Raw genomic sequence first — 27,841 nt, 5'->3', positions numbered from 1 at the left:
CGCCCCCTGCCGACGGGGTACGGAACAAAGCAGGAGGTGTGGCCTGCACGGGAGGCTCCGCCCCCATAGGCCCCGCCCCAGGTCCGTCCCGTCGGCGACTCCGCCCTCCTGCACTGTCAATCAGAAGCACACCCCGCCCGTTTCGGTATGCCACGCCCTCTGGCGCTGTCCGTCAGCCGTGTGGCCCCGCCCCTGCCCCGGGCTGCGCCCCATGCCGGCCGCGGCAGGAAGCGCACGCGCAGGGTGGGGATGGGCGCGGCGGCGGTGACGTCAGGCGCGGGTGTGGCCGCGCAGGCGCGCTGCGCGCAGCGGAGAGGCGAGGCCGCCGCCCGGAGCCGCCGGCGGGGCCGGGGCCGGGGCGGGCACTGAGGGGAGACGGCCCCGAGCCGGCCGGGTGAGGTCGGGGCGACGCGGCTGTGGGAGTCTGACCTCTGACTGAGGTTCCCTGGGTGGGTTATTTGCCCCCGGAGGTTTGTGGGTGTTAGTGATATTGCTTACTGCTGTTCTTATATACGGTATATCGAGTATAGTATATATACAAAGAGTGCTGTGTAGAGTATATGGAGAATATATACGGTATATGAAGTAAAATAGACGAGATTATTTTATAGGTTGTATAGGATACATATGTGGTATATAGAGTAGAATGGACAATCATACACCGTACACTTAGAGAGTGTAAATAATTTTGAGTCTGTGCGTCAATACGAGCACAGAATGGTCCCTGACACCTTCTGGGGAGCACGGCCGAGGCCACAGCCGGCTGGCAGAGCCCGTGCTGTCGGTGCTCTGTGGCCGGCGAGGTGTGATGCGAACCTCGGCTGGTTAATAATGCAAACCAGAGCAGCGGGGTGGTGAGCGAGCCGTGGTTTCCGCCGAGCACCGAGGGCTCTGCCGGGCCTGGTCCTGTTCTCCAGAGCCATTTTCTGTCCCGGCTGGCAGATACAGGTGGGTTGGGTCTGCCCGGCCCGTTCCTCCCGGCGGGGCTGGCTGCTGGTACTGCTGGTACTGGGAATCAGAACCGGTCTGTTCTGCCTCCAGTGTGCTGTGCCCACGTCTGGGCTTCACAGCAGAATAAAGAAGAATCTACTGGAGGGCCCAGGGCAGGCCCCAGAGAGGATTTGGGCTGTGCAGCATCCGTGTGCTGGGCAGAGCCTGCGGCAGCTGGGCTGGGCAGGCTGCAGAAGGGAACGCTGCCAGGGATGCCATCAATGCATCCCAACATCTCCAGGGGCTGCCAGAGCACGGGCCGGGCTCTGCTCGGTGCTGCCAGTGCCAGGATGAGCAGCAGTGGCCATCAAATAAAGGGCAGCGAGGTGCAGGGCAGCAGGAGGGAGAACTTGTGTCCATGGAGGGACAGCAGAGCCCTGGAACAGCTGCCCAGGGAGGGCCTGGAGTGTCCCTGGCTGGAGACATCCCAGCCCCAGCTGCACCTTCCTGTGCCCCCAGCCAGGGCACCCTGCCTGGGCAGGGCTGGGCTGGGGAGCTCCAGAGGAACCTTCCAGTCCTTTAATTCAGGGATTCTGGGTGGTGCTAGTAATGCTGTTCTCAGTTCAGGGTTTTTTGTGTGGATGAACGAACAAAAATCCTCACAAGCTGAAGGTGATGCGGGATGGAGCTGTGAGGGTGGCAATGTCCATGCTGCTGCTGGAGTTCTGTCCTTCTGAAGAGTCCATGTTTACCTAAGGAGATGGCATTCTTCAAACAAGACAATTTGTTGTGGTGTGTCCTGTAAGCTTGTCCTTAGACGCCTGAAAACTTCTGCGGCTTTTTGTTCACCCCATGATTCAGCTCCTAAACTTGCTGTGGCAGCAGCCACCTCAGCTTTTGGTTTGGACAATAGGTTGTTCTGCTCAGCAAGAATAATTTTTGTTCTATTTAAATTTTTCATGCAGTGTTTGTTCAGTTGTGCTGAACTTCTCCATCAGGTTGATTGCTGATCTGTGGGCAGCTGTTCCCTTAAACTTTTTTGTCTTTAGGGCTTCAGGTCTATGTGTGGGTTTATGATGTTAGGGAGGGGTAAAAAGCTGGAAATTAATTCCTTCAGTACCCTTGATGCCTTTTCCTTGGTCTTAGAGTTCAGAGTTAGACACGGGTAAGGGATAAAGGTTTTTATTTTATATTTAATAAGGATTTTTATGGGGTAAAAATTTGTCACGGTGGAATATACCAAAATGCGTACATATGAGGAGATAGTGTGTACAATTTTACAAATTTTAAATTAGTATATTTAACAGAGATGTTTCAACGATAGGTTTAAATAAATAGTGTGATTTTTTTTTTATTTTAAAGTATTTTTTCTTAGATAGGCCTAAGTTTACCGGATGTGTTTTAGAGGGGATGTTTGTTTCTCAAGATAGTGTAAAGTTTTCTGGCTTCTAACTGTGAGGCTTTTATGAGTTGGGTCTTTTGGCTTAGCAGAATACCAAGATTGTATTAAGATATTAGGCCTAAAGAATTACAGGTATGTATGTTAAAGGTACTGAGAATATATAAAAGGTATATTAAGAAAAAGATAAAAATCATCATGGCATCACCCTTAGAGAGGGAGAAGGGGCACACTGTACTCCATGGGCATTTCACTGTGAATTTAGTGCTGAGTGCTCGTGTTTATATTGGAGGTTTTGTTCTGCCTGTGCTAGCTGCTGGGGTGCTAAGGTGGAAAAAACCATTTCAGTGCTCCCACAATCCTTAGTTCAGCATCCTGCTCAGGCCAAATGTGATAATTAAACACGGTGATGGAGCTGAAGCAACGTAGCCAGCGAGCAGAAAGACTGCAGTTGTGGTGATCAGAATTGTGGTGGTGGTCATCCTGTGGTCATCTCTCTGGAGGGGAGAGATGTCCCCTGTGCCCCTGCTTGTGTTCCTTTGCCTCTAAACCCCAGCTTGGGCTGTTCTGGTATGTTTGCTGTAAAATCCTCTGCAGTGGGGATTAGCTGTAACAAACTGCACGTCTGGTGGTGCCCGTACGTGTGAAAACTACAGACAGTGGTTTCAGGGGTGCTTAGATATCAAAAGGTACCTTGTCTTCAGACATTGAATTGGCTAGTTGGTAATAATTAACCTATCCATTCTGTTTTGCAAGTTATCACCCACCACTGAGAGCTGCTCACTGCCTCCATTTACAGAGTGTGTCTGGGGAAAAAGCCCTGACAAGCCATCCTGTAAGCTGGCCACCCGGTGTCCCAGCAGCCTTGTGTGATCTTCTCCTTTAAATAAGAGCGTGTTGAGAAATCCCCAGTGGAATGCTGGTTTTGAACTCTGGAACATGTGCCTGTTACGTCTGAAGGGATAAGTAATTCATGAAGGATTTAAAGGAAGTGTTGAAGGCTGTGAAGGGTTTTTGGACGCCCTGTCACACCTGCAGTCATCGAGATCTCAGGGTTTGCATTCCACAGTTAACAGTTTTAGTGGGGTGGAACTATTGCCTCTGGTTCTTAGGTCTGTGTGGTGCTATTCTGGAAGTGTGTCAGACCATTTGTTGGGGATCCAAGATGAGCCTGCTTAGAGGCTTATCTGGAGAAGTGACATGTCCAGTTTGCACTTTTTGGTAGTACCTTTTGTGCTTAGATGATTATTTTCCCTTTTGAGACAGACGGCTATTTTATCTTCAAGTCTCCCCCTACATAAATGTTTGATCTATCTTTATCTGAAACCATATAGTCTTTAACAGGCAGTGATTTCAATATTGCTTAAAAGTTTTTTTAAAAAATCTGTAAAATGGAGCTGGTGAGAGCCTAAAGTTGTATGTCTCCTTGCAGTGTTATTGCCTCAGGTAAAGTCATAAGTACAACATTTATTAAAAAAAAACCTAATCTGTGAACCAGTTTAGAGAGTGCCTAGTGACTGTATTCAGAGCTCTCAAAAACAAAATCAGAAAACAACAGTTGCCTGCCTAGAAAACATATGGTGGTGGTGCTCCTGGTTTCTGATAGTTAGAATGTAGTGTAATTCTTTTGTTACAAATATAAGTCTTAAAAGAATATGCTCAGAACAAATGCAGTTTGCTGAAGCATGTGGTTCCTCCAGACCCTTCACTCAGGGAAGCAAGCAGCCATTTAATAAAAATTTGTCACCAGAGCTTTTTCATGGCTTCTAATACAAAAATGTAAACACTGGGACAGGCTGCAGGCAAATCCAGGCAGCAGAAAAATAAAACTTTTAAGGCTTTTAGAATTCTTCGGTGATGCAGACACATGGAGTTGGGACAGAGAGGTGCACAAGGGACAAGGAGGTACTGCTGGTCTGCCCTGTTTTGGGGGTTTTGGTTTTGTTGTGGGTTTCAGGGTTTTTTTGCTTGTAGGTCCATTGTAGAAAGATGAAGACATATGAAAAGTTTGTGGAAAGAGTAATGAAATTAGTAATAATGCATATGCTGGTTTTTCAAGGTTAGGTTAGTCATTCAAAATACTTTACCAACTCAAATAACCATTTTATTTTTAAAATAGATTTAACTAAACAAAGCAACATTGCTGGGTTAGACTGAGGTATGATAGTTTTGTGAGCTCTCTGTAGAAGTGGGTTAATCTATATTAAATAGATGTAAATATTGGTGTGTGGTTTTAGTTCTGCGGTTCTTTTCATTGAGTTCTTCCTTTTTCTGGAGACTTTAGTGGGCCAATGCTGTACAGCATCAATGCACCTTTCTAATTAGCATTATAATCTAAAAATAGATAGTGTTGTCATCTAATAATGCCCTTATGCTTAAATCACAGTTTGTTTGTGTGTCTTTCAAGAGTGCAGCACAGTGAATATTCCTTAGGCCTCTTTAAGTAAAAGACAAAGGTAGATGAAATAATTGCTTGGCCTCTCGTCTTTTTTTTTTTCCAGTGGGGAAGGTTTTTGTTATTTGTAAGCTCCTGTTGTTATTGATATCTGTGATAAGTGATGAGGTTGTATAATAAATACCTACAGAGGACACAAACCGGCATTACGCATCCTTTGATACCCGGTTTTCTTGTAACCCTTCAATATTTCTTGTTTTTGTGGTCTATCTGAGTATTGACTGCCCACAGATACGTGCTTTAGGGACGGAATCTGCACTTTGATGTCTCTCAGCGAATCACCAAAAGGATGTTAATCGTGTAAGGCTCTTAATTGAAATAACTTCCAGTCCATGTTGTTGCATCCCCCTTGCCGGGAGGTCGTGATTGTTACAGGAAGGAGCTGTGCTCAGATGGGTGAGGAGAAGGGGCACCGAGTCCTGTGCTTGCTGCTCCTCCAGCGCTCCAGACAACAGTCAGAGGCTTGTATTAGAGTGCAGCCTGAAGGCTTTGGCTGTGACTGATTAATGGCCACAGATACCCAAACAGTGATATATTCGGGTCGTTCATTTTTGGTGACATTTTTGTGATCGCTTCTTCCAAAATTTTAAAAGTTTAATATAAACTAATATTAAGTTTAAAAGTCTAATATACACTAAAATATAAAAATAGTGATACAAATTAGAGCAATAAGAATTTGGACAGTCAGAGTTAGGACAATAAAGGACAATAAAAAAACCAAAGAATTCTGAACATTTGGATGCTTTCCTCTAGGAAGCACGGCTCGGCTCGCTAACAAAGGATTAACCCTTAAAAGCAAGAGCCTGTTGCATATTCATGTATCTCATGCATGATTCAAAAATTCTTTTCAAGCAGAGGGTGTTTCCTGTTTATTGCCAGCTTTCCCCCCCTCATCTTGTAAATCAGTCATCTCCGTCCCCACCAAGTCTGGTTCTTCCCAATAAGGAGGCAGTAATTCTTCTCTTGGGGATTTTGGTGTGCTGTTGCTGTTATCTCTGTGCAAAGAATTTCTTGAGCTAGTTAGAAAAAGTGTCTTACATTGTATTGTTTCTATTTTAATATTATTTTATAGCCTAAAAACTATATTTAACACACTACTGAAAAGCGTTAATACAGCATAGCTTTCTAACATTGCACATATTATATTCATTTTAACATTTGCAAAAAGACAATCATATAATAGGCATTTTTCACATTTTTGGCTTACTTATGGGCACAAAGTACTGTGTTACTGCGTATTTGTTTCACCTTCCTTAACGCTTTTGCAAGCCCCTGTTTGAACCACACGTTGCCCTGAAGTGTTCTTGTTCCACGCATTCTAGTGTGGAACAATAATTGCGTCACATGTGGTGAACAGTTACACATTGACACGGGTTAAAGCTCCTGCTCTGAACCATTCAGCGAGGGGAAGCCTTAAAGCTGGGGGGAAGTAAGGCATGGACTCTAGATCTGCAGCTGCAGGGCGGTGTGCGTGGCGTGAGAGGACTGAAGTGTTTGCTTGTCTGGGCTCTAAGCTTTCGGGAGGACGGCTGGGCATTGCTAGGCGGTCAGAGCTCCAGTGGCCTTGGGGTAGGCTGTGAGGTCACCCAGTGCAGAGGCTGAATGCACTGATGAAAGCAGGAGGAAAACTGGACAGCTCTCCAACAGGTGTGGTTTACAGACGTCAGACTAAACCGATCTCAGTCCCTTCAGTTCGCTCGGAGGAGCTGTAGATATTGATTTTTGACTGGTAGTTCCACTGTATGGGTGTTCAGCCACTGAAGAAGATGTGCAGTTGGAAGGCAATTCTGAATGACCAAAAAGGCATAAAATTGAGTGGCTGGAAAGGTTCATTAAACAAATAAACCAGGGTGTTTTGCAGTGGGGGGGTGTGATTGATAAACAAATAGCTTTCTGATGACCTGGTAAGTCTATAATAAGAGTTTCATGTTCTTGGGGTCTCAGAAGCATAGTTAGTGTGTTTTGAGTAGAACAGAAATTATGAGCTCAATTACCATGTTGGATTTTTAATTATTACTATTATTTACACAGTTCAGTTGTGTTGAAAGGTAATAATGGCCTATTTTGTTTTTTGCCTGTGACCTGTGTGGCATAAAATGTTTATGGGGTCAGACTAGAAGATCCTAATATTCCTTCTGGTTTTAAACATGCTGACATTGTAATGCCATAGCAGATGCTTTCAGATGCTTTGGTTTTTGTTTGTTTGTTTTGGTTTTTTTTTTTTTTTTTAATAAGGATCCTCAATTCTGCAGTTTGAAGTGAGTTTGGGGATGTATTGTTTGTAATGCTGAGTACACTGAGCATATCCAGAATGCTTAGAGGCTGCAGCCCTGTTTGTGCTTAGGTTTTGTTTACGTGGAGAGGGAACAAAGTATTAATAAAAATAAAAAAACACCTCATATGAGCTGCTGTCTAATATGAACACTTGGGCTTTGTAAACAAAAATTGCCTTGAATAAAATGCTGTGTTTTTCTCTGTTTAAGGTTTAAGAAGGCTAAAGCTTCGCTAGAACTGAGACTAGAATGGACAGTTACTTTAAAGCTGCAGTCTGTGACTTGGACAAACTGCTTGATGAATTTGAGCAGAATACAGGTTGGTTTCTGCGTTGCCTTTTTAGTGGAAGTACATGGTCAAATGACTGTTACCATGGAGTTTGAAAGTAGCATCTGCTAAGTAAAAGCTTGTATTGATGAATAGATGGGGTTGAGAGGAGGGAGTACACTGTGGAAAGAGAGCAGTCTTATAAACTTTGCTTTTGATCTCTTCTTGCTTAAAATAGATGAATATGAGTGCTTCAGTGCACCTCAAAATCCATACGACTCAAAGCTGTCTTCAGTCCTGGATTGCTTAGAGCATGCACACCCCACAGCAGAGCTGCCAGAGGATCCTGCTGGATGTCCTGCCCCAGAGGAGAGCTCTCCCTGCGTCCCTGCAGGCACAAGGGATGTGCTCAGCTTCTCACCACCCAAAGAGAGGGGTGTGGCTGGACCTGACCTCCTGTCCACTGTGGACAGTAGTTCCCTAAATGAAGCTGAGGCTCTGAGCCTGGGAAGGTGTAGTAGCGTGCTTGTGTGTGATCTTGTCAGTGACACAGCAGATTTAATCCCCTCAGTGGCTGCTCCAGAAGGGGCTCAGGATGAGTTCCAGGGCAGCCAGGGGCCCGCTGGCTGTGGTGTGTCTTGTGTCCCCACTCCTGTTTGTGTGACTTCACCTGGCTGCAGCAGGGCTGCCAGCGCACAGCAGAGGGATGGGGACTCAGTGTTACAACGTTCAGGGCATCTTACAACAGAACAAATTAATAATTCAGCTTTAAAACCTGAAAGTTACGCTGCAGGAACAGTCCTGGGTCTATGTGATGATCAACACAGGACAGAACCTGTAAAGTGCAATGAAGTACTCAACCACCCCGGACAAACTGCTGCCCTGGATCCTGAATGTGTCAGTGTAACATCACAGAGCTGGAATGCACACAGTCCCAAAGATGAAAAACTGCCTTTTGAAACACAAGACGACAGTGCGTGCTCTGCAGCAAGCAAAGAAGCGTGTGTAGGAAATGCCATAGGAAAAGTAGACCCAAACAATGGGAGTAATGCTGATTCCATGCCTTCAGATCTGCCAAAGAGGCACCCCCTGCACAACAGCAATGCAACAGTACCTGGAAATTGTGTCTTACCAGGCTCTTCGTGTCAGATAGGAGCTGAAGTAGAATTGGAAAAGAAAGCCACAGAAGAGAATGTAGATAGTGAAGAACTTAATAGCAGTGAGATACCAAGCAGTGTTTCCAGTTCGTGTATGTCAGCTGAGGATGTCCAGACATCTCAGTCTTGTCTTTCCCTTCCTGTGTCCATGTGTGGTTCCTTAGTTGTATCAGAAGAAAAGGTTAATCCTCTACCTCAAAATGCAGTGGCAGAGGTTATTAGTGATACTGTAACTGTTCATGCTGGAGAGTCTAAAACTCATCTCCCTGGCAGGGAATCCTGTGAAAGTACAACCTGGCATGAGCAAGAAGATGTAGCTGAAATCAGTGAAAATATTGCAGAAGAAAGTGGAGATGGAGAGAAATACAGTACTGAGAATGTAATTGATGATAGTGATTCTCAGCAAATCAAAGCTTTTGCTTCTGCTTTTCTAGACCTTGGAGCTGAGCCATATGATGTTGGTGTAGACACTTTTTATGATGAGAGCGTGAGCTCTGTTCTGGCTGACTTTACTGTTGAGGAGAATGTTATTAAAAGTGATATTCTGATAAGTGACGCTGAGCTTGATGATTTCTTGTATGGACAAAGTCTGCAGTCCAGTATGTTGAAGTCTTCAGACAATGATGGTAACTTGGTGGAAGCTGATGCAGATGGAGGGAGTTTAACAGATCTGAACAACCTGGATTTCACAGAGGTCAGTGAAGAGCTTATGCAAGCAAAACTGGAGGAGATAACAAGCATTAATAGTAACCTTAAAGCATCTATTCCTGACAATGAAGTGGAAGCTGCAGCAGAGGTCACCATGTCTCAAAGTCAAGGCATGACTGAGAGTGGCAGTGGAGCTCTGGCTTCTGATGTTTGTATTAAAGGTGCAAGACCAAAGCAATTGCTTGACCTTTCCCAAGGAGCTGCTGGTCAGAAACAACTGAATAGAACAAATGTACTTGAAAGAGAAAACCAGGAATGTGGTTCTGTTAGCCCAGAGGCTCCCCTCTCAGACACCAGTGTAAATGTTGGTAATACTGAGCCTGGGGAAAGCAGCTCTGGGGCTGGAGAAAATCAAACATCTGAAGGTGCTGAGCCACGTAAAGCACCTGCAGCTCTGTCCTGGAAGCAGCCCCTGTGGGTCCCGGACTCAGAGGCACCCAACTGCATGAACTGCCAGGCCAAGTTCACCTTCACAAAGAGACGACACCACTGCCGAGCCTGTGGGAAGGTGAGTCACTGGGGAGGGGTCCTGTGCTGCCACAGGAAAAGGACGTTCTCATTTAGCCATAACCAAGATAGAGAAGGGAGAGAATATTGACAGAAGTGTTCTAGGCCCAAAGTACTTTATTTAACAAAGGCCAGGTTGTATTTTCCCTCCACAGGAACCTAAAGACTATTGGAAAAGACTGATGTAAATTAAGAAACATGTGGCCTTTTTTGTGAAAATTGTGACTAAAGAGAATTACAAAGTAAGTTCTTACCTGCCATTACTGGATAGCTTGGTGTGTTTTGCATAGAGTAGGGGAGATGAGATGATGGACTAATTAATCATAATCGTATTGAATCAGCCCGTTATTGAGCTTTTAACTTAAGTATTTTTGTTCTAAAAAATTGAGGTGGTGATGATAAGAATCCAGTGGATTTACTTTATTGTAACTGTGGGGCACTGCCAATGAACCTGAAGGGATTGTGTTCTTTCAGGAGCTGTAGCAGCAGTACCAATGCAAAAGGATTTATGGTCTAAATCTGTCTTCCAGTGTGTTTAGATGTATCACTTTCTAAGGAACTCATCTCAGGGGAAAAGTATGTGATTCACCAACAAAGTGAGTAATTGCAGAACTTTTTTTAAGCCTGAGGTCTTCTACAGAGAGTAAGCGATGCCAAAAACTGATGATACTCAGTTCAGATTCCCTTGTGATCTACTGTGGTTTGTACTAGTACATAGATGGAAATGCTAGGAGTACTAGTGACCTCACTGTTCTGTGTTGCTCTGTAAGCTCTAAGGATGACGAGACAGAGCAAAGACTGGTGTCTGCACTAAATTTCTGCATCCCCTGTGTTAAGCACCCCCTGGAAAGGCACGGCAGTTTTTCTTTCCACCTCTCTTCTAGCACTCTGTATTCAAAGCACGATGCTCATTTACTCAGCCACTGTGAACTAAAATGTGGGTGTGAACTGAGGTGTCCAGGAAATGAAGAATTCCTTGTGCTGACCTGGCAGCCATGGAACTTACTGCCAGAACATCCTGGTGAGATTTTGTGATGGTTTAAAGCACAGTCCTTCGGAGTGGGTTCCATTTTGGTCATAAGTCTGACTGACTCCAGGTTCCTGTTTCACATTTGCTGTGAAGTTCTCACACCTTGTCTAGAGGTGGGGATGGGAGACCCTTCACTGCACAGTGCTGTTGACAGCTGTGAGTGTGTCAGCTGAGGGGCTCATGGCAGAACAGCAGTGTAATTAGGGAGCATCACAATGCCTGTTCATTAGGAGAGGGAGTGAAGGCAGCATGGGTTGTCTAAACCTTACAGATATGGGAGTGCTGTGCAATTACAGCTTTTGTGAATGGGCAGCTTAACTTTCTGCCTCATAAGACTTTGTGTCTTTTTAATAGCAACTTTTTTTTTGTCTTAAAAAATCCCAAATCGGACACTCCTTGTGAAGCTGTAGTTTGTTGTGCTTTCAGCCATTTGGGAACTAAGTGAAAACTGTTTGGAATTCAGAGTTGTCCTCTGTGGACTGTTCTAGAAGACAGTTGTATGGATTCCCATACCTCTTTTTTTATCCCTGAAAATAGCAACACTTGTGGACTCTGGCATCTGTGGCACAGGGAAGTGTGAAGTTAGTGGTCCCTGTTTTTTCTCTGCCCTCTGCAGCCCTCACAAGGCCAAACAGCTTTGCAGTTCCATTGTCCAGGTGTTTCTCTCTTGCTGTGGTACCTTTTTTCTTCCTAGTTCAAGCAGGACCCACTTGCTTGCTCAACAGCCTGCTACTTACCTCCTTTCTCCTGTCCCTTAGTTTGCCTTCACCTTTCAGGTGCATTAGGATTTAATCCTCCTGCAATCCCCTGCAAGTGCCAGTGTCGGCAAGGGTATGAGGAGAACACTCCTTGCTAGGGATTGTGCTGCTCGGCATTTGAAGCCCTGAAGTGGATTATAACTGATTAGCAATTAATCCTCATCCATTACATTCTTAACATATGTACTGAGCATGTGTGTTTCCTGTAGAGGTAGATTACCTGTGGCACTAATCCAGAAGCAGCTGGAATAGTTTCTTCTTTTAGCTTGTAGTACACTGATCAATCACTGCTTTTGCAGTGAGTTTTCCTGCTTGGAGGAGTTAATTGTAGTAACTTTCTTTTTTCCTATGCCACTCCTGTTTGGGATTTGCCTCCCCCCTTCCCCCCTGCCTTGATCCACTTTGTTTTTCTGGACTGGGAGCAATTAGGAGTAGAGAACACCTTTAGGGGGTTTCAGATGACCTTTTGTAAAAGGTCCAGAGTCTGCATATAGCTAAAAATGGTGTGACTCATTAAAAACTTGCAGATCATATTTGAAAGAACATAAGGGGAAAGTGACAAAACCTCCAGATATTTATAGCAACTCTTGCAAAACACCAGCTATTCTAAAGACATAATTCTTTGAATGGGATTGTGTAGATCCCGTTGTAGATTGTCCAGGCTAATGAGGCACACTTTTCCCCTGTTTCTGCTTTAAAATAGGGAGGATATATACCTGCTGGAATAGAAGAGCATATTCTGTTCTTCCAAAGCAGCGCTCTTTGCAAATACTTGTCTGAAGGGAGCTTGTCCCATGCAGGCAGCACTGCTTGTTCTTGCTGAGGGAGCAGGAGAGCCACTCAGCAGCCCCAGCACATGAGCCAGCCTGCCCCAGCAGCCTGCCCCAGCAGCCTGCAGCAGGGAGCTCTGGGCTGTGCCAGGCTGGAGAGGCAGCCCTGAGCGCCTGGCAGGCAGGTAACAGCTTCCTGAGAGCCCTGCTGCACACAGGGCTGCAGAGATGGTCCTGAAGCACCAGAGCAAGAACCAGCTCTGCGCCTCACTCCTTGGCCCTGGCACTGCTGGCTGATATAAAATACTTATGGCAGGATCACATGTAGGATTGAGAAGAATTTGGGATGGGTGGTGTGACCTGAAATCCTTTTCTTCACTCCAGAGAAGAATTTTATTATAATTTCAATTGGGTCCTCCATGTTCTGCTTTCTGCTTGGTATTTCGAGGGTTTTGTTTTTGTCGTTCTTTTTTTCCTGAGGATTTCTTTGTCAGGGGTTAAGATACAGGCTTGAATACAAGGCTGCAGATGGTTTAGAATGAAGGAAGTGTATTTTGCTATTTGCTGTGCAATATGTCTATAATATTTAATGCAATACTTTTCTGATTCAGGTTTTTTGTGGTAGCTGTTGCAAACGAAAATGCAAACTGCAATACATGGAGAAGGAAGCAAGAGTCTGCACTGGCTGTTATGATGATATTAATAAAGGTAAAGAGGTTTTTTTGAGTAATTGCAGTAATCATTGAACTGTCTCTTTAACCCTTATTCTTTTTGGGGAGCTTGATTACTTTAATTGGTGTAGGTTTTTCTATTTCTGAGATGGAGGGATAAAGATAATTGTTTCTTAGTTGGATTCCAGTTCTTATTGTGAACTTTGAGGATCTAGTTGGTTGTTTTTTATTAAAAAACAAAAAAATTAGCTTTTAACTCCATAGGACTAAATAGAAAGTTACAGAAGAATACAATTTGAGTCATCTGTGACAGGAATCTAGCAGAAGTTATCCTCCCTCCACTGTAGCCCTGTGTATGTTTAAAGGCCACATCTCTCCTTGTTCTCACATGTTTGCCCAACTTTAAGTTGCTTCCTGTCCTGGTGTTTTTAAAGTTACTTGCCAGGGCTGCAGTAAATGACTCATCAGATAACCTTTTCTTAACTGGAAAGCTAACCATGGATGCTTATGAAAACATCAGGAGAAACAAGTGAGGTCCTGTTGATGAGTATGTGAATAACAAGTTGAAAACTATGTCAGATTTTTAATAGGCGCCTCAGTGGATCTCAGATGTGACACATGTTTGCCCCAAGGGCCAGGGGTCACAGTGGTGTAGCCACTGCAAGGAGAACAAGGGGAGGTCTCTTTATCTCATGAGAAATGAGGCAATTATGCAGGTAGAAAATGAGTCTAAATTTTCTTCCATACAACAGTTTGACTGTTTATTTTTCATAGCTAGATCACAAACTTTACATTGCCTCTGCAAAAAAACCCCCACCCACCTACAGTACTGCTCTGCAAATGAAATTTAATAAATTGTGCGATCTTAAAAACTAACCACATTATTTTAGCACAGGCATTTGAAAGGATGATGAGTCCAACTGGTCCTGTCCCCAATTCCAGTGTCTCCTCTGAGCATTCTTCTGCTGCTGTGCCTGTAGAAGGGGCCCAGATACCCGGGGGTGCCAGCTCTCCTTCACCATCTGCACTGTTGCCTACCTCAGCACTTAAACAACCTGGTCCTGAAGGTACAGATCCTTGGTGTAACACACATCTGACACTTTGAGAGTCTCTTTGGGAAGATCTGCTTATCACGTCTGGGATTTATAGTTGGGTTTTTTTGTGTGAAACAGGAACACTCTGAATGGAAACACTTTCACTTCCCAGTCTGGGTGTCAGGCCCCAGCTGGTCCTAAATCTCCATTTATGAAAAGTGGATGTTACTTTTTTCATTGCCTTCTCTGTTTACGTTGTAAATCTTTTTGTGTAGCTGTTCATTCTATAATTTTTACATCTCTTAGGAGATGTCTTTTACATCTCTTAGGAGGGAGGCTTGTGTTGGACTGCCAGTCTTAAAGTGAAAACAAAAAGTACCTGGGAGAAGGTACAAGGGAAGAGCAAAGCTTATTCTCTGTGTAAATACAAATGATTAGTGGCTAACTTGTGTCTTTGTTCAACTTTTTTTAAACATTTGACCTTCTTCAAACAAAACACATTGTTAAAATGATAAATCAACTTTTTTTAGAGTGTATTCCATCTTTAATTGTGATATGCATTTCATTCTTATGTCACTGCGGAGGGGTGATTGAGGAAGTAGCCTTCTGTAATACGAATTGATAGATTTAACTGTAGCAGGGCAGCTTCCTCTGCAGGTGAGAGGTTACATTGCCTGACTGGAGACTGGCTGATGTCACCCTGTGTTTTGTTGCAGTGAACAGACATTCTCTGTCCATGTGGTGGGGAGAAGGGGCTTCATTTCTGTCCCCCTCAGCTGTTGGAGCGGCTGTAACTCGCGATAACACAGAGTTGTTGTTCTCACCTGTCACAGGGCTGTGCCCCAGAGAGCAGAAGAGGGTTTGGTTTGCAGATGGCATTCTGCCAAACGGGGAGGTGGCAGACACAGCAAAGCTGTCCTCAGGAGCAAAGCGGTCTCAGGAATCCAGCCCGGAGAACGCAGACCGGCCCGAGACACCCGCGGTAGGAGTTGGGATGGTTCAGCTGCATGAATTACCTGTTGGGAGAGCTTTGCTGGCCTGGGAATGGGGTTCTTACACACCGTAGCTTCTGAGTCACAGCCTTTGGAACCTGAGACAGTCCTTTGGGCACCAGCTCTGAAGTCCTTGGATTGAAAAACATTGTAGTAATTTTCAATTTGAGTAAAACTGAGCAGAGTTTTCAAAGGAAAACTTTGTTTGGTTTGAGGAGTTTGTGAACTTCAGAACTGGTGTGGCTGAAAATTTGCCAAAGCAATTTTTTCAGTACACAGTGTTTGATGAACCACTTTTGTGAAGGTGACCTCAGCCACAGTTCTTAAGGCTGTCATTAGCAACATGCTTATAGTACAAGTTTGTGGTTGTTTGTTTTTATTCCCAGTGGTATGCTATATTATATTTTATATGTACTATATAACCAATCAGTTTATATTTATATGTACACTATATAATCCATCATCAGTTTATATAAATACATTTATCTATCTATCTATCTATCTATCTATCTATCTATCTATCTATCTATCTATCTATCTATCTATATTATATAATCCATCAGTTTCCCTGCTGAATCAGACTAACCAACTTGCTTAGTGCCCTGCAATTATTAGGGCATTATAGGTTGCAACATTATAGGGTGCAACAAAATCTGTGTATTGCTTTTAGTGTGAACTAATACTGAACCAAGAGGGGGATTGGTTTTCTAATAATGAGTCACATGCATACTAGTGAATGAACTGCAATTTAAAAAAAATGTCCACAGAAGAGGTGTAATGTTTGCTGTGGAAAGACTTAGCAATGTTCCTCAGGTGAAGCCTTTTTAAGATAAAACATAGTAAAGCACTGAAGCACTGTCTCAATTAGTAACTTAAATTCCATGATTTTCACAGCACTCAAGAATTTTTAAAATATATTGATAAAGCTAAAAAAACCAGATCATTATTATTTGTATATAGAGGATCTGAGCACTTAACAGGTGCTTATACACTTAACACTTAACCAGCTTATACACATGAAGAACTGTAGTAATCAAATAAAAAAAGAGTCAAACAAAAGATACAGCCTGTCTCTCATTTTGGAGAAAGAGTAGGATATTTGCACTTGCAGAAGATGGGCAATGTGTAAAATTAAAAGCAGCATGGATAAAGTGAGTGGAAGACAATTAGTTGATGGTTCTCCTGTGCAGCCTCAGGAGCTTGGACAAAACCAGCACAGTGCAGCTCCGAAGAAAAGGCAGCACAAAATCCTGGAAGTGCTGCTGCAGGTGTGTGAAGGGCAGAAATGCCAAGTATGAAACACCCACAAGCAGATTCAGGGAAGAAGTCTGTTATTAGCCAATTTAGCCTTGGTTTTGTCTGTGTTTTTGTGGAGTCTTCCCTTTGGAGTTGGTGGCTTTTTTTTTATTTTGTGGCAGCATATTTGTTAAATGGAGGATTTGCTGGAAGCTGATGGGACACCAGGAGAACTGCTACAGGGCAAGCTTACAGTTGCCAGGGTTTTTCTTGCATGGACAAAGTCTTCCCTCTGGTATCGGATGCAAGGCTAAAGAAAGATCATGTACATCTCTGATTTTTTTGAGGGGTCTTGGGGGATTAGTTTTTTCCATTTTATTTTTTTATGGCAGCTGACATCCCAGTGTGCCTGGGTATGGCTGTCATACCTGTCTTGCTGGGGAAACCGTGTGGGTTGGACTCCAAACTAGAAATTAATCAGGCTGAGCAAAGCTACATTCAGCTATTAGTAGAATAGTAGAAATAGTGTAGAAATGTTTGCAGTACACAGCTGCTGAGCCAGTTTGTGTTACCAAACAAATATATTAACTCTGCATCTTCACTCATGTAACTCCTAAACAAAAAAAAAAAAGAGAGGAGGATCCAGGAGAGATTGGATGGCTTTCTTCTTATTAGGAGGAAATGTATTCCTAACTTTTGTGATAGATTCTTTCTCTTTTTTGCTTCTAGAGTACTAGTAATGAAAGTTTAGCTGGTTATGAGACAATGTAGAATTTTTTTTGTTATTTCTTCTTTACAGGCTGCAAACCCAGAGGAAGATGACCTGGTAACTGATGTAAATCAAAAACTGAAGGAAGAAACAGATAAGATGACAAGAATGGAGGGATTGCATCCTTCTATTCCTTCAGATGGTGCACAGCAGGCCACGCCAGGCCAGAGTGAGGTGGCACCTGGTGACAGATCTGTCACTCTGGGCACTGAGGAGTGTTCCCCTGCAGCAGCAGCAGAGAAGAGCAGTCCCAGTTCAGAGGGTCGGAGCACACGGGCTGTGCCTGTCTCTGCTTCAAGCTGCAGAGCCCTGTGTGGGGTAGAGAGCTGGGTGCGACGAGACATCAGCCTTCTTCCTGGTGGTGATCAGCTGCCTCCACTTCTGCTGGCGCTGGGTGAAAAAGGGAAAGGTAAAAGCTGCTAACTTCTTGAGAAACTTGTTGCTGTTTACTCACAGAATCCTAGGATTGCTTGGCTTTGGAAGGGACATTAAAGCTCATCCAGTGCCACCCCCTATCACCCACACCTTCCACTATCCCAGATTTGTAAATACAGACTCATCCATAAATACAGACTCAAAAACTTGTATTTTAATATAATTCTCATGTAATTTATTTGTTGCACACTGGATTGTTGGGTAATGACTGTGCACTTTTAACAAGATCAGTATGTTATGAGAACAGTGGGTCACCACTTAATTGCATGATAGTGGTGGCTGTGCTCATCAGAGGTACCTGGCAGAATCAAGGTATGAATGAGCAGTCAGCACACTTTCAGTCAGGGATTTCCAAAGGAAGGGCACCCTTGGTTTGCACCTTTCTTTCAAGCTGCTGCTTCAGTTCTCTATGTTCCTTGAATCTTAGAGTAAGCTGTTCCCTGGTTGATCTGTAGCTCTTCAAATCTTGGGAATTACCACAGGGGTAGGAGGATGGGATGACTCTGTCATGCAGTGAACTGATTCTTGGTTTGGGTCATTGGCTGGTATTTTGAACTAAATCATGTGTCACTTTATTTAGATCTTGTGGTGGAGGAACATCCATTTCACCAAAAGGTCACCTTGCTGCTTGGGGAAGGAGGTCCTAATCCATTGACTTTTATTCTAAATGCAAACTTGCTTGTCAATGTGAAGCTAATAACATGTAAGTATTGCACATTTTCTTTTCCATTAAATCAAGCCTTTTCTCTTTTTTTTTTCTGTCTGTAAAACAGCATTACTGTGGTATCTTATCTTTTTAAAGATTCCTCAGAAAAGTGCTGGTGCTTCTCAACAAATGGACTGCATGGTTTGGGTCAGGCAGAAATTGTCATTCTGTTGCAGCGTTTGCCAGATGAAGATGTTTTCCCTAGTGAATTATTCAAATTATTTCTTGACATCTATAAAGATGCAATGAAAGGTGTGTCATTTTAATGTCTAACTTTTTCTTGTGTAGAATATTCTTGCTGATCTTTAAAACGTAAAGTTGATAGGTAATTTTTCTTGAATTATTTGTCTAATGATTCTGTTGAAAGAGCTTGCAGTGTTAGACTAGAGTTCTAAATAACAGAAACAAATAAATTTATGCTTGTTTTATATACTTCTGTAAACATGTTGCAGGTTTTTTTGTTGTTTTAGTTGTATTGTGCTGGAGATTCTGGGTATGAGCCCTGAGTCTGTAGTTTTTAGGACACCTGCACTTCATTTGTAGAAGTACAGTGCTCATAAATGTAAATATCTTAGGTCTGTTGATCAAACACATCCACTGATGTGTTTAGGACTTTAGGCACTTGTTTGGAGGAGCTTAGTTTCGTAGTCAGGTTCATTTGGTGATGAAGTACAGGGCTCATACTCTGTGGGTTTAGATAGCTGACAGGCTGCAGGAAGATGTGAGGGGAAGGGTGGGCTGGCAGGTCTGTCAGAGCTCACTGCTTAGTGCAGTTCTCTGAGTGACCCAGCTCTGTAAACACTCTCCATTCCTCTTTCTACAGGAAGGTTCATAAAAAACATGGAAAACATTACTTTTACAGAAAGCTTTCTCAGCAACAAAGAGCATGGCGGATTCCTGTTTGTTTCACCAGCTTTTCAGGAACTTGATGATCAGATTCTACCAGATTACCCTTTTCTTTGTGGCATTCTTATCCATAAGCTGGAAATACCCTGGGCAAAAGTGTTTCCAGTACGTTTGATGCTGAGATTGGGAGCAGAATATGGGGGTAAGTTTTAACAGTGCCAGTAGCTGCATAAACTGTAAAGTTCCCTTTGGAAAATACTAGTAGTTTTTAGACAAGCAAGCTATTTTAAAATAATCTTTGCAGTATTTTATATTATACTTGTATAAGCCCAACATGTGGAGCCACCTGGGAGTGTTCATTGTCCTGATAGACTTCTTTGATTTTTTTTTTTTTCTCTTAGCAGATGAGAAAGCTAAGAAACAAAAACTGTCAGTAAAATATAAAGATTTTTTTGGTTGTAGGAGAGGGGTTTGAAGGGATGATCACAAGTCCAGTTTGCAATTCTGATAAAATGGTTATTTTAATTAAATTAGTTTATTGGCAAAATATTACTGCTTCATTAACCAAATAAAGGTATTGATTACTTAAAAGGATAACTTATTAATACATTGGAAACATCTAGGCACGTAAAAAGGCTGTAGCCCACCACTGTAGAAGCTGCAAGTCCATAAATGTGAGAAATGGATTTATAAGGGATTCTCCAAACCTGACTGAAAGCTCTCACAGCCTTGTTTGCACATCTGTATGCAAACTCTGAGACAAGGTGTGCTGCCTTAGGAAGGCCATGGAATAGAGATGACATTGGTGAGAGAGAGATTGAACTAGAAAAAAGTTTCAAAGGATGGCCTTGCAAAAAGACCTGATATTTTGAAGATTTAGAACTGTGAAAGATGCATTGTAGCAAAACCACATGGGGTAAAATAATAGGTGGTTGGTGTTAGAAGTATTAGCAGCACTGTGTGGCTACAGCTAATAGACTGAGAAACATTTATGAGGTGTTGTAACCAGGAAATAAGTGGGTTTCTGATAGAATGGCGTTGAGCTTTACATCTCTTATGTCTCACCCTTCAATGAGACTGATATGGAATAAAATCTTTTAAAATGCCTCTCAGTTGCCCCGTCTCTGTAAAGGTGGGAATTGTCCAACACATAAACATGAACCTGTCACCTGTTCATGGACTTCTGGAGCCCACAGTGGACCTCTACCAGCCAGATCCTGTCTGTGTGGTAACAGAGGTGGCAGCTGCTTTGTTGTTGTTCTTTTTCTTACCAATCCACTTGCTGCGCTTGGCTTTTTTAGCCACTTTTGTCAGATATAACCGTGGGGGGAGAGAACCACACAGTGGCTGAGAATTAGAGAGGGGCTCTGCTTCCTTTGGCTGGTAGATCTTGAGATTTAGAGACAGCTTCCGGCTGAAAAAAAGCCTATAGAACTACTTGGAATAGCAAGTTGTAGAGTTTGTTGTTAGGTAAATGTGCCCTTTTTCTTCCTAGCCTATCCAGCTCCCATGGTAAGTGTCAGGCACCGGGAGCCGCTCTTTGGAGACATGGGACGCACATTGGACATTCTGAATCTGCCTGTTGTGAGTAGATGCTTCATTACCTGCCCTTCCTGTTGTCATCAAAATATCCTCCAAACAAATGCTGAATCTTGAGAGCAGAGCAAATGTTTTTGTCATACTTAACTTAAAACTCATGAGAGAGTTAAGAAAGCAGTTTGTTTCACCTTGTACTGTTATGCATTAGTTCTGGTAGCAAAAAAAGACTTTTAATGAGTGAGGGAGATCTTGGCATTTGCATTGATGCTGGTAGTCATCATTCAGGTGCATTTCTTTCTTCTGAGCATCATTGTGGTGCAGGGATTCTGGTCTTAAATCTGACAGTTTTACATGTGAAGAAACACTTGACAGGCAGATGCTGGGGACTAACTGCAGTTTAGTTGCTTTGTCAGACAAACTTAACCTTGCCACAGTTACTCAGCTTGACTGTCTTTTGTGAAGGGCATTTTGGCAAAACTGTAGGTCTGGAATTCATGCCATTTCCTGTGGAAGCTTTCCCTCTGTTACCCAAATGATTTGATTTCAGATTGCAGTAAGCCTGCGTTCCTGGCCAGTAACCTTCCTCTTCTGATACTTACACAGAACTTCCAGCCCTTCCATCCCAGCATTCAGGGCAGGGCCATGGAAAGCAGAACAGGTCTCATTTGGGCAATCACTGCATCCTCTCCTGGGTCTGGAGACCATCATAGCTGAGATGAAACTGCAGTCTCTGCCCCTTTTTGCCAGCACAGGTGTGCAGATCGCAGCTGGAGGAGGTGCCCCATCAAAGAACAGCACATTTCCTCCTCCTGTAGGAGCCTCCCACTGAAATCCACGCGCCACCACCAGCCTCACTGGTGCTGTGCAAGTGGCACTGTGTAGCTGCCCCCTGAGGCTTTGGGCAGCCTTCCTGCAGTGCTGCTGCTGGATGGGGTTTCTGTGGAGCTCCTTTCCAGGGGGATCAGAGTTACCTGGGTTCCCCTTGGTGGCTGTGTCAGCCTGAGGCAGGCAGGGGCAGTAGGTGCTCCTTGCAGGAGTTCCAGTCACTGCATGGCTGCAGAATGTTCTCTGGGTGGTGCCTTGGCACCTGTGATGCAGATGCTCTGTGAGAGATCACGCAGAGCCTGTCCCCACACAAGTGGCTGAGGCAAAGGGCACCTATGATTTACATCCCTACTGCAGGATGCTGTCCCATGGAAACCTTAGTGCCCTGAGATGTTTTGTAAATACCCTTCTTGCTGCAGCTGTGCTGATGGAGGAAGGCACTGATTGCCTGGCTCAGCTGGTGAAAAGAGCCTCTTTATACTTTTTTTCCTAGCTGAAGTAGTAAAAGCAAATGAGACCATTTCATACCTAATGTTGTTGTTCTGGAAATAAACAGAATTTTGCAGAAGTGGCTGAGGTTATAGGAGATTACTTCTGCCACAGAAAGGGATAAGAAACGTTGCGCTATTCAATCTGTAAATCAAATTAGAGATGTAGGGGACAGGCTGTGAGCTTGCAAACTAACTCATCTTCCACAGTTCACTTTTCTATCAGAGAAGGGAGAGTGTTGAAGTTTTTCTTTCCTTAAATCACTGGGATTCTAATGTGAATGAAGTAGCCATAGAGTAAATAACCCATTGGTTAATACAGCTAATTTGTCAGTGCTCTGAATTTATTAATACATTCACTGAGATGCCTGTCACATACACCTGGTGGGCAAAAAGGGATCCCTAAGTCTTCAGCCACTCTAAATACTACTGTTTTTTGGAGGTCCTGCAGATGCATTTAGAGTACCTTCATCTAAGTGATGAAGGTAAGGAAAAGGTAATAAAGCAATACTTAATTGTCTGCTAACATAAATATTTTGTCTTTTATAGGACTTTAGAAATTACCAATATAGTTTGCCTACCATAGACAACCTGTTTGTCCATGTGGAAATGGGTAGAAGCTGTATTAAAATACCTCTGAGGAAGCACCATGAGGTGAGTACCCACCCCCATCTTAGGTTTCTAATCCAAACTGCTTTAGTCTTCCATTTTTTTAATAACAGCAGTCACACCTCTACCATCAGCTCTTTGAAAAAACCCTCTCTCAGAGCTTTATACTGACCTAAACGTGTAATGGGAAGGGCATGCAATTACCTGAGCACACACTTCCTTCTGTGATACACTGGAAGGTGGATAATGAGGAGTAGAGGTTTAGGATAGCTGTTAAATACTGAAAGATCTGCAGTCTCTTCAAAATCCTTCAGCATATTATTTTTAAACATTCCCTCTTGCAGATTTCCTGATTATGATGTTTTGCTTTAGTAATTAAAAAAAAAAACAACAAACAAGCAACAACCAAAAAACCCTCTTGGTGAGATTTTTCAGTGTAATGACAAACTTTGTGTTGACAGGTGATGAGGGTGATCAGTTCCTCTAACGAACATGTAATTAGCATTGGAGCCAGTTTCAGCACCGAGGCAGACTCTCACCTGGTGTGTGTGCAGAACAAGCAGGGCCTCTGTCACACACGGGCCATCGGTGCCACGGGACAGCCCAGGAAAGGTAAGAGGTCTGGGGGAGGAAAAGCACATTTCTAGAGCAGAAATGGAAGTTCAGCGTTAGGCTGCACGGAAAATGCATCTCTGGTGTCACATTAAATTGTGTTTTAGGAGGAGTGCAAGTTTAATGTCAGTTATGACTGACTGGAGTGACACGAAATGGTGCTGACTTCCTTCTTACTTTGTCCAGTTACAGGTGCAAGTTTTGTGGTGTTTAATGGAGCCCTAAAAACATCTTCAGGATTTTTAGCTAAATCCAGTATAGTTGAAGGTAAGAATTTTGTTCTGTTCTCCTCTTAAGAGACTTAAAAAAAAAAAAAAATAGCAGCAGTCTTGTGCAAGGTCTTTATGCCTCAATAAGTTAAACTTTTCAGGTTTTTAAATTTTGTATGAAACCTATTGCAAAGAAATGCTGCATAAAAATACATGATAGTTCACCTACTTGTTTTAAAACATTCAAATTTAAACTCTGTTTAATCACTGCAGTCTTTCCTTTATGGAACTATTTTCATTGACATATTGCTGAAATATATATATTGGCATATATATGCAAAAAATTTCAAAAATTAACTTAAAAGTTATCTTTTAGTTTGAGTTCTGTTGACAGAATAGGTTTTCTTCCTCTTTCATGTAACGTTCAGTGCTGTAGGTAGGGCATGCAGTACTTTTGTGCATTTATTAATTACCTGTAGGAGATGGTTGGTCTCAGTAGAACTGAAGCCAAGATTCTATAACAACCTGAGCTGCTTTTCCTGTGGATAATGTGGAATTTTAACTGGTTTTCTTCTAGATGGGCTAATGGTACAAATAACACGAGAAGCTATGGAAGGCCTTCGTCAGGCATTAAGAGACAAGAAGGACTTCAGGATAACCTGTGGACAAGTGGACACAGAGGACGTGAAGGAATACGTAGATATTTGCTGGGTAGAAAATGAAGAGAAAACAAACAAAGGGTAAATGTACTGCCAAAGCCAGACATCTGAGAGAGTTCTTGCTCCCAATGTTCAAATATCTCCCTTTAGTTTCTTAAAATTAATCTGAAGTATTCTTGTGACAGAAAGTGCTTGATACCAAGGATGGTTTATAGTGTCTTAAACCTGCAAGATTAGGTTTCTATTAATGCTGTTGGTTCCCTGTTTAGGATATTTCCTTTTGTACCATCTGTATTTTCATAGTGCAAGTCCTGTTTCGTACTTTGTTGTTAAGGTGTTTAAATAGCCTTAAAGGATAGGTAAATATTAATGCTTAGAAGTTACTGTATCTAAACTATAAGTGTTGTTTAAATTGCTAATCACACTATTGTTTTCCATAGAATTTTGAGCCCAGTTGACGGAGAATCAATGGAAGGAACTCAGAGGGAAAAAGCACCACAATACAGAGACTTCGAAAGAGAGGGAAAAGTTATGAAGTGCACTGAAGTTAGTGAATTACATAGCTCTTGAGCCTTTTTTATTACTTATGGAATATTTAAGTGGTAATGTGATGGTACTAAGTGAAGCTGTTAAAATGAGCTGATTTTGTGTGTAGCCATGCTGCCAGGCAGAACGTTCTCTGCAGCTGCTTGCTGAGTTTACACACTTGTAATTTTTTGTCCTCTGAAAAAGACTCAAGTCTGTTGGCAGTGACAGCTCTGTAAATGCCTAATGAAGGCATTCCCATGGTTCCTGAGGTATTTTGGTTGTGTGGATGAATGACTCGGGTGCTTTCCCAGCAGACAAGCACCAAAGCTTGCCCTGTTTGGTGTTATGTGATCCTGAAATACTCTTTTTCCTAACCTTGGGCTGTACCAGGCTGCTGACTGCCCCTCCCTTTCTCTGATCTCAGGTTTACTATTTTGCAAAGGATCATGAACTCTCCAGTGCTGTTCCCCACCGGTTTGCAAGAGAGATTGCCATTGCCTGCAGCACTGCTCTTTGCCCTCACCTTAAAACCTTGAAAAATAACGGGATGAATAAGATAGGACTCAGAGTTTCCATCGACTCAGACATGGTAAGCTTTCAACTTTTATTGCACACACTCCATTTCCACTGAAGTACCTTCCCTTGTAAATACCTTGGATCTCTCCATGAAGGTTTAGAGTTTTGCCCTACCCAAGATCCAGGCTGAGGATGACATTTGGGGAAGATGCTGTCTTAGTCATTAATTTCTCACTTCATGGTAGATGGAATACTCTTTTACTGTGATAAAGCATGTTTTGCATATAATGTTAATACAAGAAGTGTTAATTAATATCAGTATGTTTCCCTCCCAGGTTGAATACTTAGCAGGCTCTGGAGGACACCTTCTCCCACAGAACTACCTGAACGACTTGGACAATGCTCTGATTCCTGTGATTCACAGTGGAATGTCAGATCCTACAGCTCTGCCACTGAAAATGGAATTAGTGTTTTTCATTATAGAACACCTCTCTTGATGAGGCTGATTACATGCTTATACTGATTTGCTAGATCTGAACACCAAAGTTGTAATGCTACAAACACTAAAAATGTTAAAGTTTCTAAACCTTTTATGTTTTAATAGCTTTTCAAACTGTTTATTTTTAAACCCCTCAGATGCTCTCTGCTTCCTCTGCCACAAAAGAGTCAGTTTGTGTCATGGAGTTCCGAAAGCTGACACTTAATACAGGTGCAGAAGAGTGCAGGTTTTGCTACTGTCACACAGCTGCAGCACTTGGTAGGTGTAGTGTGACTCCAAGTCATAGGATCTTGCCTCTCACCCTCACACCAGTGTGCAACTAAAGCTGCTGGGGCTCTGTGTGATCTCTGCAAGAGCTGAGCACTGGAGCAGGGCTGGCCCAAAGCCGTTTCCTTTCCATGGGAAAGGGGTTCAGAGCCCAGAGGTGCTGAAGCTGCCTGGAGCCCCCCGTGTGCCAGGGCAGCTCTGGCAGCACAGGGGAACGCTGTGGCTGTGTAGATAAACACCTCACTGAGGTCCTTAACCTGGGGATGTGATGCTGGTGCTTCATATGCTCTCAATTAATGTTTTATAGAGTAACTGGTTTCTTTCTTGTATTTATAAGGATTTATCTAACTTAAATGGATGCTATTTTTATAAAAAGTGCTTTTTTCTTTACTCTGTTCAGAATTCCATACACAATTTGACCTTTCAAGGATTAGGAAAAAACAGATTACTCGTGATGTAATCTACATGTAGCAATAAGTCAGACAACGATTCTGCAGTATTTTTTCTGCTCCTGTCTACTGCTTTTGCCACATTTTAGTAGCCACCTTTGCTTTCAGGGAGAACAGATGTATTAAGTCTGAATTTTCACAAACAGGTTGATTCTAGTGGAAGGTGTCCCTGCCCGTGGCAGGTGGGGTTGGGACTCTTTAAGGTCCCTTCCAACCCCCAAACCGTTGTGGGATTTTTAGTATACCTGAGGTTCTTGCATAGGATGTATTTTTTATACCGGGTCATGTAGACCTATTTATGTATTTGTGATGCATGTGGTTTGTACTGAGGTTCATCAAACTGCCGTTGGGGTTTGGTAGCAGCCACACAACTGCTTGTCGAGAACAGAACCAAAACTAAATAGATACAAGATCTATATTGTTTTCAGTAAAAATGCTGGTACAATTTTATAATGAGAATATTAAAACTTGGATGCCTTCTTGATGCTAATAGGGGATATTTTATGTTTTTGTATCAAAAACAATTTGTAATTTAACCTAATCTGCTCTGCTGTTACCTGTGCTTTAACACTCCAGTCCTAGAAGGGTTCAGGCCTCGAGATCTTACCCTGGATGGAGCTGAGCTGCATTTCAGCTGACTTCTCCTGAGAAGCTGCTGTTAGGGAGAAGGGCTGAACCCACGCAGAGTACGAACAAAACTGTCCTTGTTGAAAACAAGCTGCATCCAGGCCCTCGAGGGAGCCCCAGCAAGAGGCTCAGCAGAGTTTTGGGTCTGTGACAGGGCAGGGAACCTGAAGGAACAGCTGCCTCTTGGCACTTAACCTCTACTAACTCATTTTCAGTAATGATCAATAAAGTTAACTACAGTGCTTGCAGCCTTCTGCCTCTTACTCGTAATGAAACAAACAAAGATTTGGAATGTGCGTGTCCTGTCTCTGCAGCTTTCTGGGACTCCTGATGTTGCCCCAGAAATGGGGTTCATTCCTCAGCGTGCCACAGGCCAGCAGTGGCACCCAGGAGAGAGATCCCCACCGGGGCTGGGCAGGCCTGGCTGCCCCCCGGGCTGTTCCAGCACAGCCCTGCCCTCTCCCTGCCAGCGCTGCCGTCGCTCACACGCAGACAGAGCCGGGGCTGCCCCTGCCCTGCCCTGTGCCAGCAGTGCCCCAGGTGCCCCGCAGGCTGGGTGAGCCCTGTGTGACCTGCAGGGCTGAGTCCGGTACTGCCCTGAGCAGGGGGGCTGCAGCACCTGGGGGCCCTGAGCCTTTACACCAGGCTGCCAGGCATGCAGGGCCCTACACCAACATCCTGATATCACAGAGAACCACAGAATTAATCAATTGCAAAATCCCTCCCAGCCCATGGAGTCCCAGCTGTGCCCCATCCCCACCCTGTCCCCAGCCCAGGGCTCTGAGTGCCACCTCCAGGGGACACCTGCAGGGCTGGGCACTCCAAACCCCCTGGGCAGTGCCAAGGCAGTTCCTGAGCCCCCTTTCCATGGGGAAATTCCTGCTGTGCCCACCCTGAGCCTGCCCTGGCCTAGCTGAGCACCGCGTCCTCCCGATCTGACTCCAGCGTTCGGAGCCCCTCGTGTCCGTGTCCCGGCTGCCTGTCCCCGCCTCAGGCCTGTGCTGCCGCTGAGGCTGCAAAGGACACAGCGGCACAGCAGCCCTGCTCGGGATCCTTCGGACACACACTAC

At 43.7% G+C, this 27,841-nt stretch overlaps 1 protein-coding gene across 3 annotated transcripts; it reads left to right on the top strand.

The window, feature by feature from the left end:
- The first annotated feature begins 338 nt into the window (after window positions 1-338).
- Window positions 339-27,019, top strand: ZFYVE16 (zinc finger FYVE-type containing 16). 3 transcript variants are annotated; one of them, XM_036403422.2, is made up of 18 exons: window positions 339-449; window positions 7,268-7,376; window positions 7,564-9,698; window positions 12,867-12,963; window positions 13,817-13,993; window positions 14,794-14,942; window positions 16,988-17,366; window positions 17,973-18,095; window positions 18,195-18,350; window positions 18,922-19,146; window positions 20,440-20,528; window positions 22,346-22,450; window positions 22,867-23,017; window positions 23,204-23,284; window positions 23,804-23,966; window positions 24,326-24,431; window positions 24,838-25,002; window positions 25,265-27,019. In XM_036403422.2, exons 2-18 carry the CDS (start codon window positions 7,307-7,309, stop codon window positions 25,424-25,426), a joined length of 4,533 nt encoding a protein of 1,510 aa, XP_036259315.1. In that variant the 5' UTR covers window positions 339-449; window positions 7,268-7,306; the 3' UTR covers window positions 25,427-27,019. The 3 variants fall into 3 exon arrangements, with proteins under 3 accessions (XP_036259315.1, XP_036259316.1, XP_036259317.1); XM_036403423.2 differs by having other exon boundaries at window positions 339-470; XM_036403424.1 differs by having other exon boundaries at window positions 377-394.
- Window positions 27,020-27,841: the final 822 nt, after the last annotated feature.

This window comes from Molothrus ater, chromosome Z (genome assembly GCF_012460135.2).
Source record: "Molothrus ater isolate BHLD 08-10-18 breed brown headed cowbird chromosome Z, BPBGC_Mater_1.1, whole genome shotgun sequence".
Lineage (NCBI taxonomy): Eukaryota > Metazoa > Chordata > Aves > Passeriformes > Icteridae > Molothrus > Molothrus ater.
The sequence above is the reverse complement of the archived record's forward strand: the minus strand, read 5'-3'. Positions and strand labels throughout refer to the sequence as shown.

Excerpts from the sequence above, each read along its gene's own strand:
- ZFYVE16 (XM_036403422.2), top strand. The coding sequence starts at position 7,307 with ATGGACAGTTACTTTAAAGCTGCAGTCTGTGACTTGGACAAACTGCTT. Across the intron at positions 14,943-16,987 it reads ACCGGCCCGAGACACCCGCG|GCTGCAAACCCAGAGGAAGA; the intron begins GTAGGAGTTGGG and ends TCTTCTTTACAG. Across the intron at positions 22,451-22,866 it reads CTCTGAGGAAGCACCATGAG|GTGATGAGGGTGATCAGTTC; the intron begins GTGAGTACCCAC and ends TTGTGTTGACAG.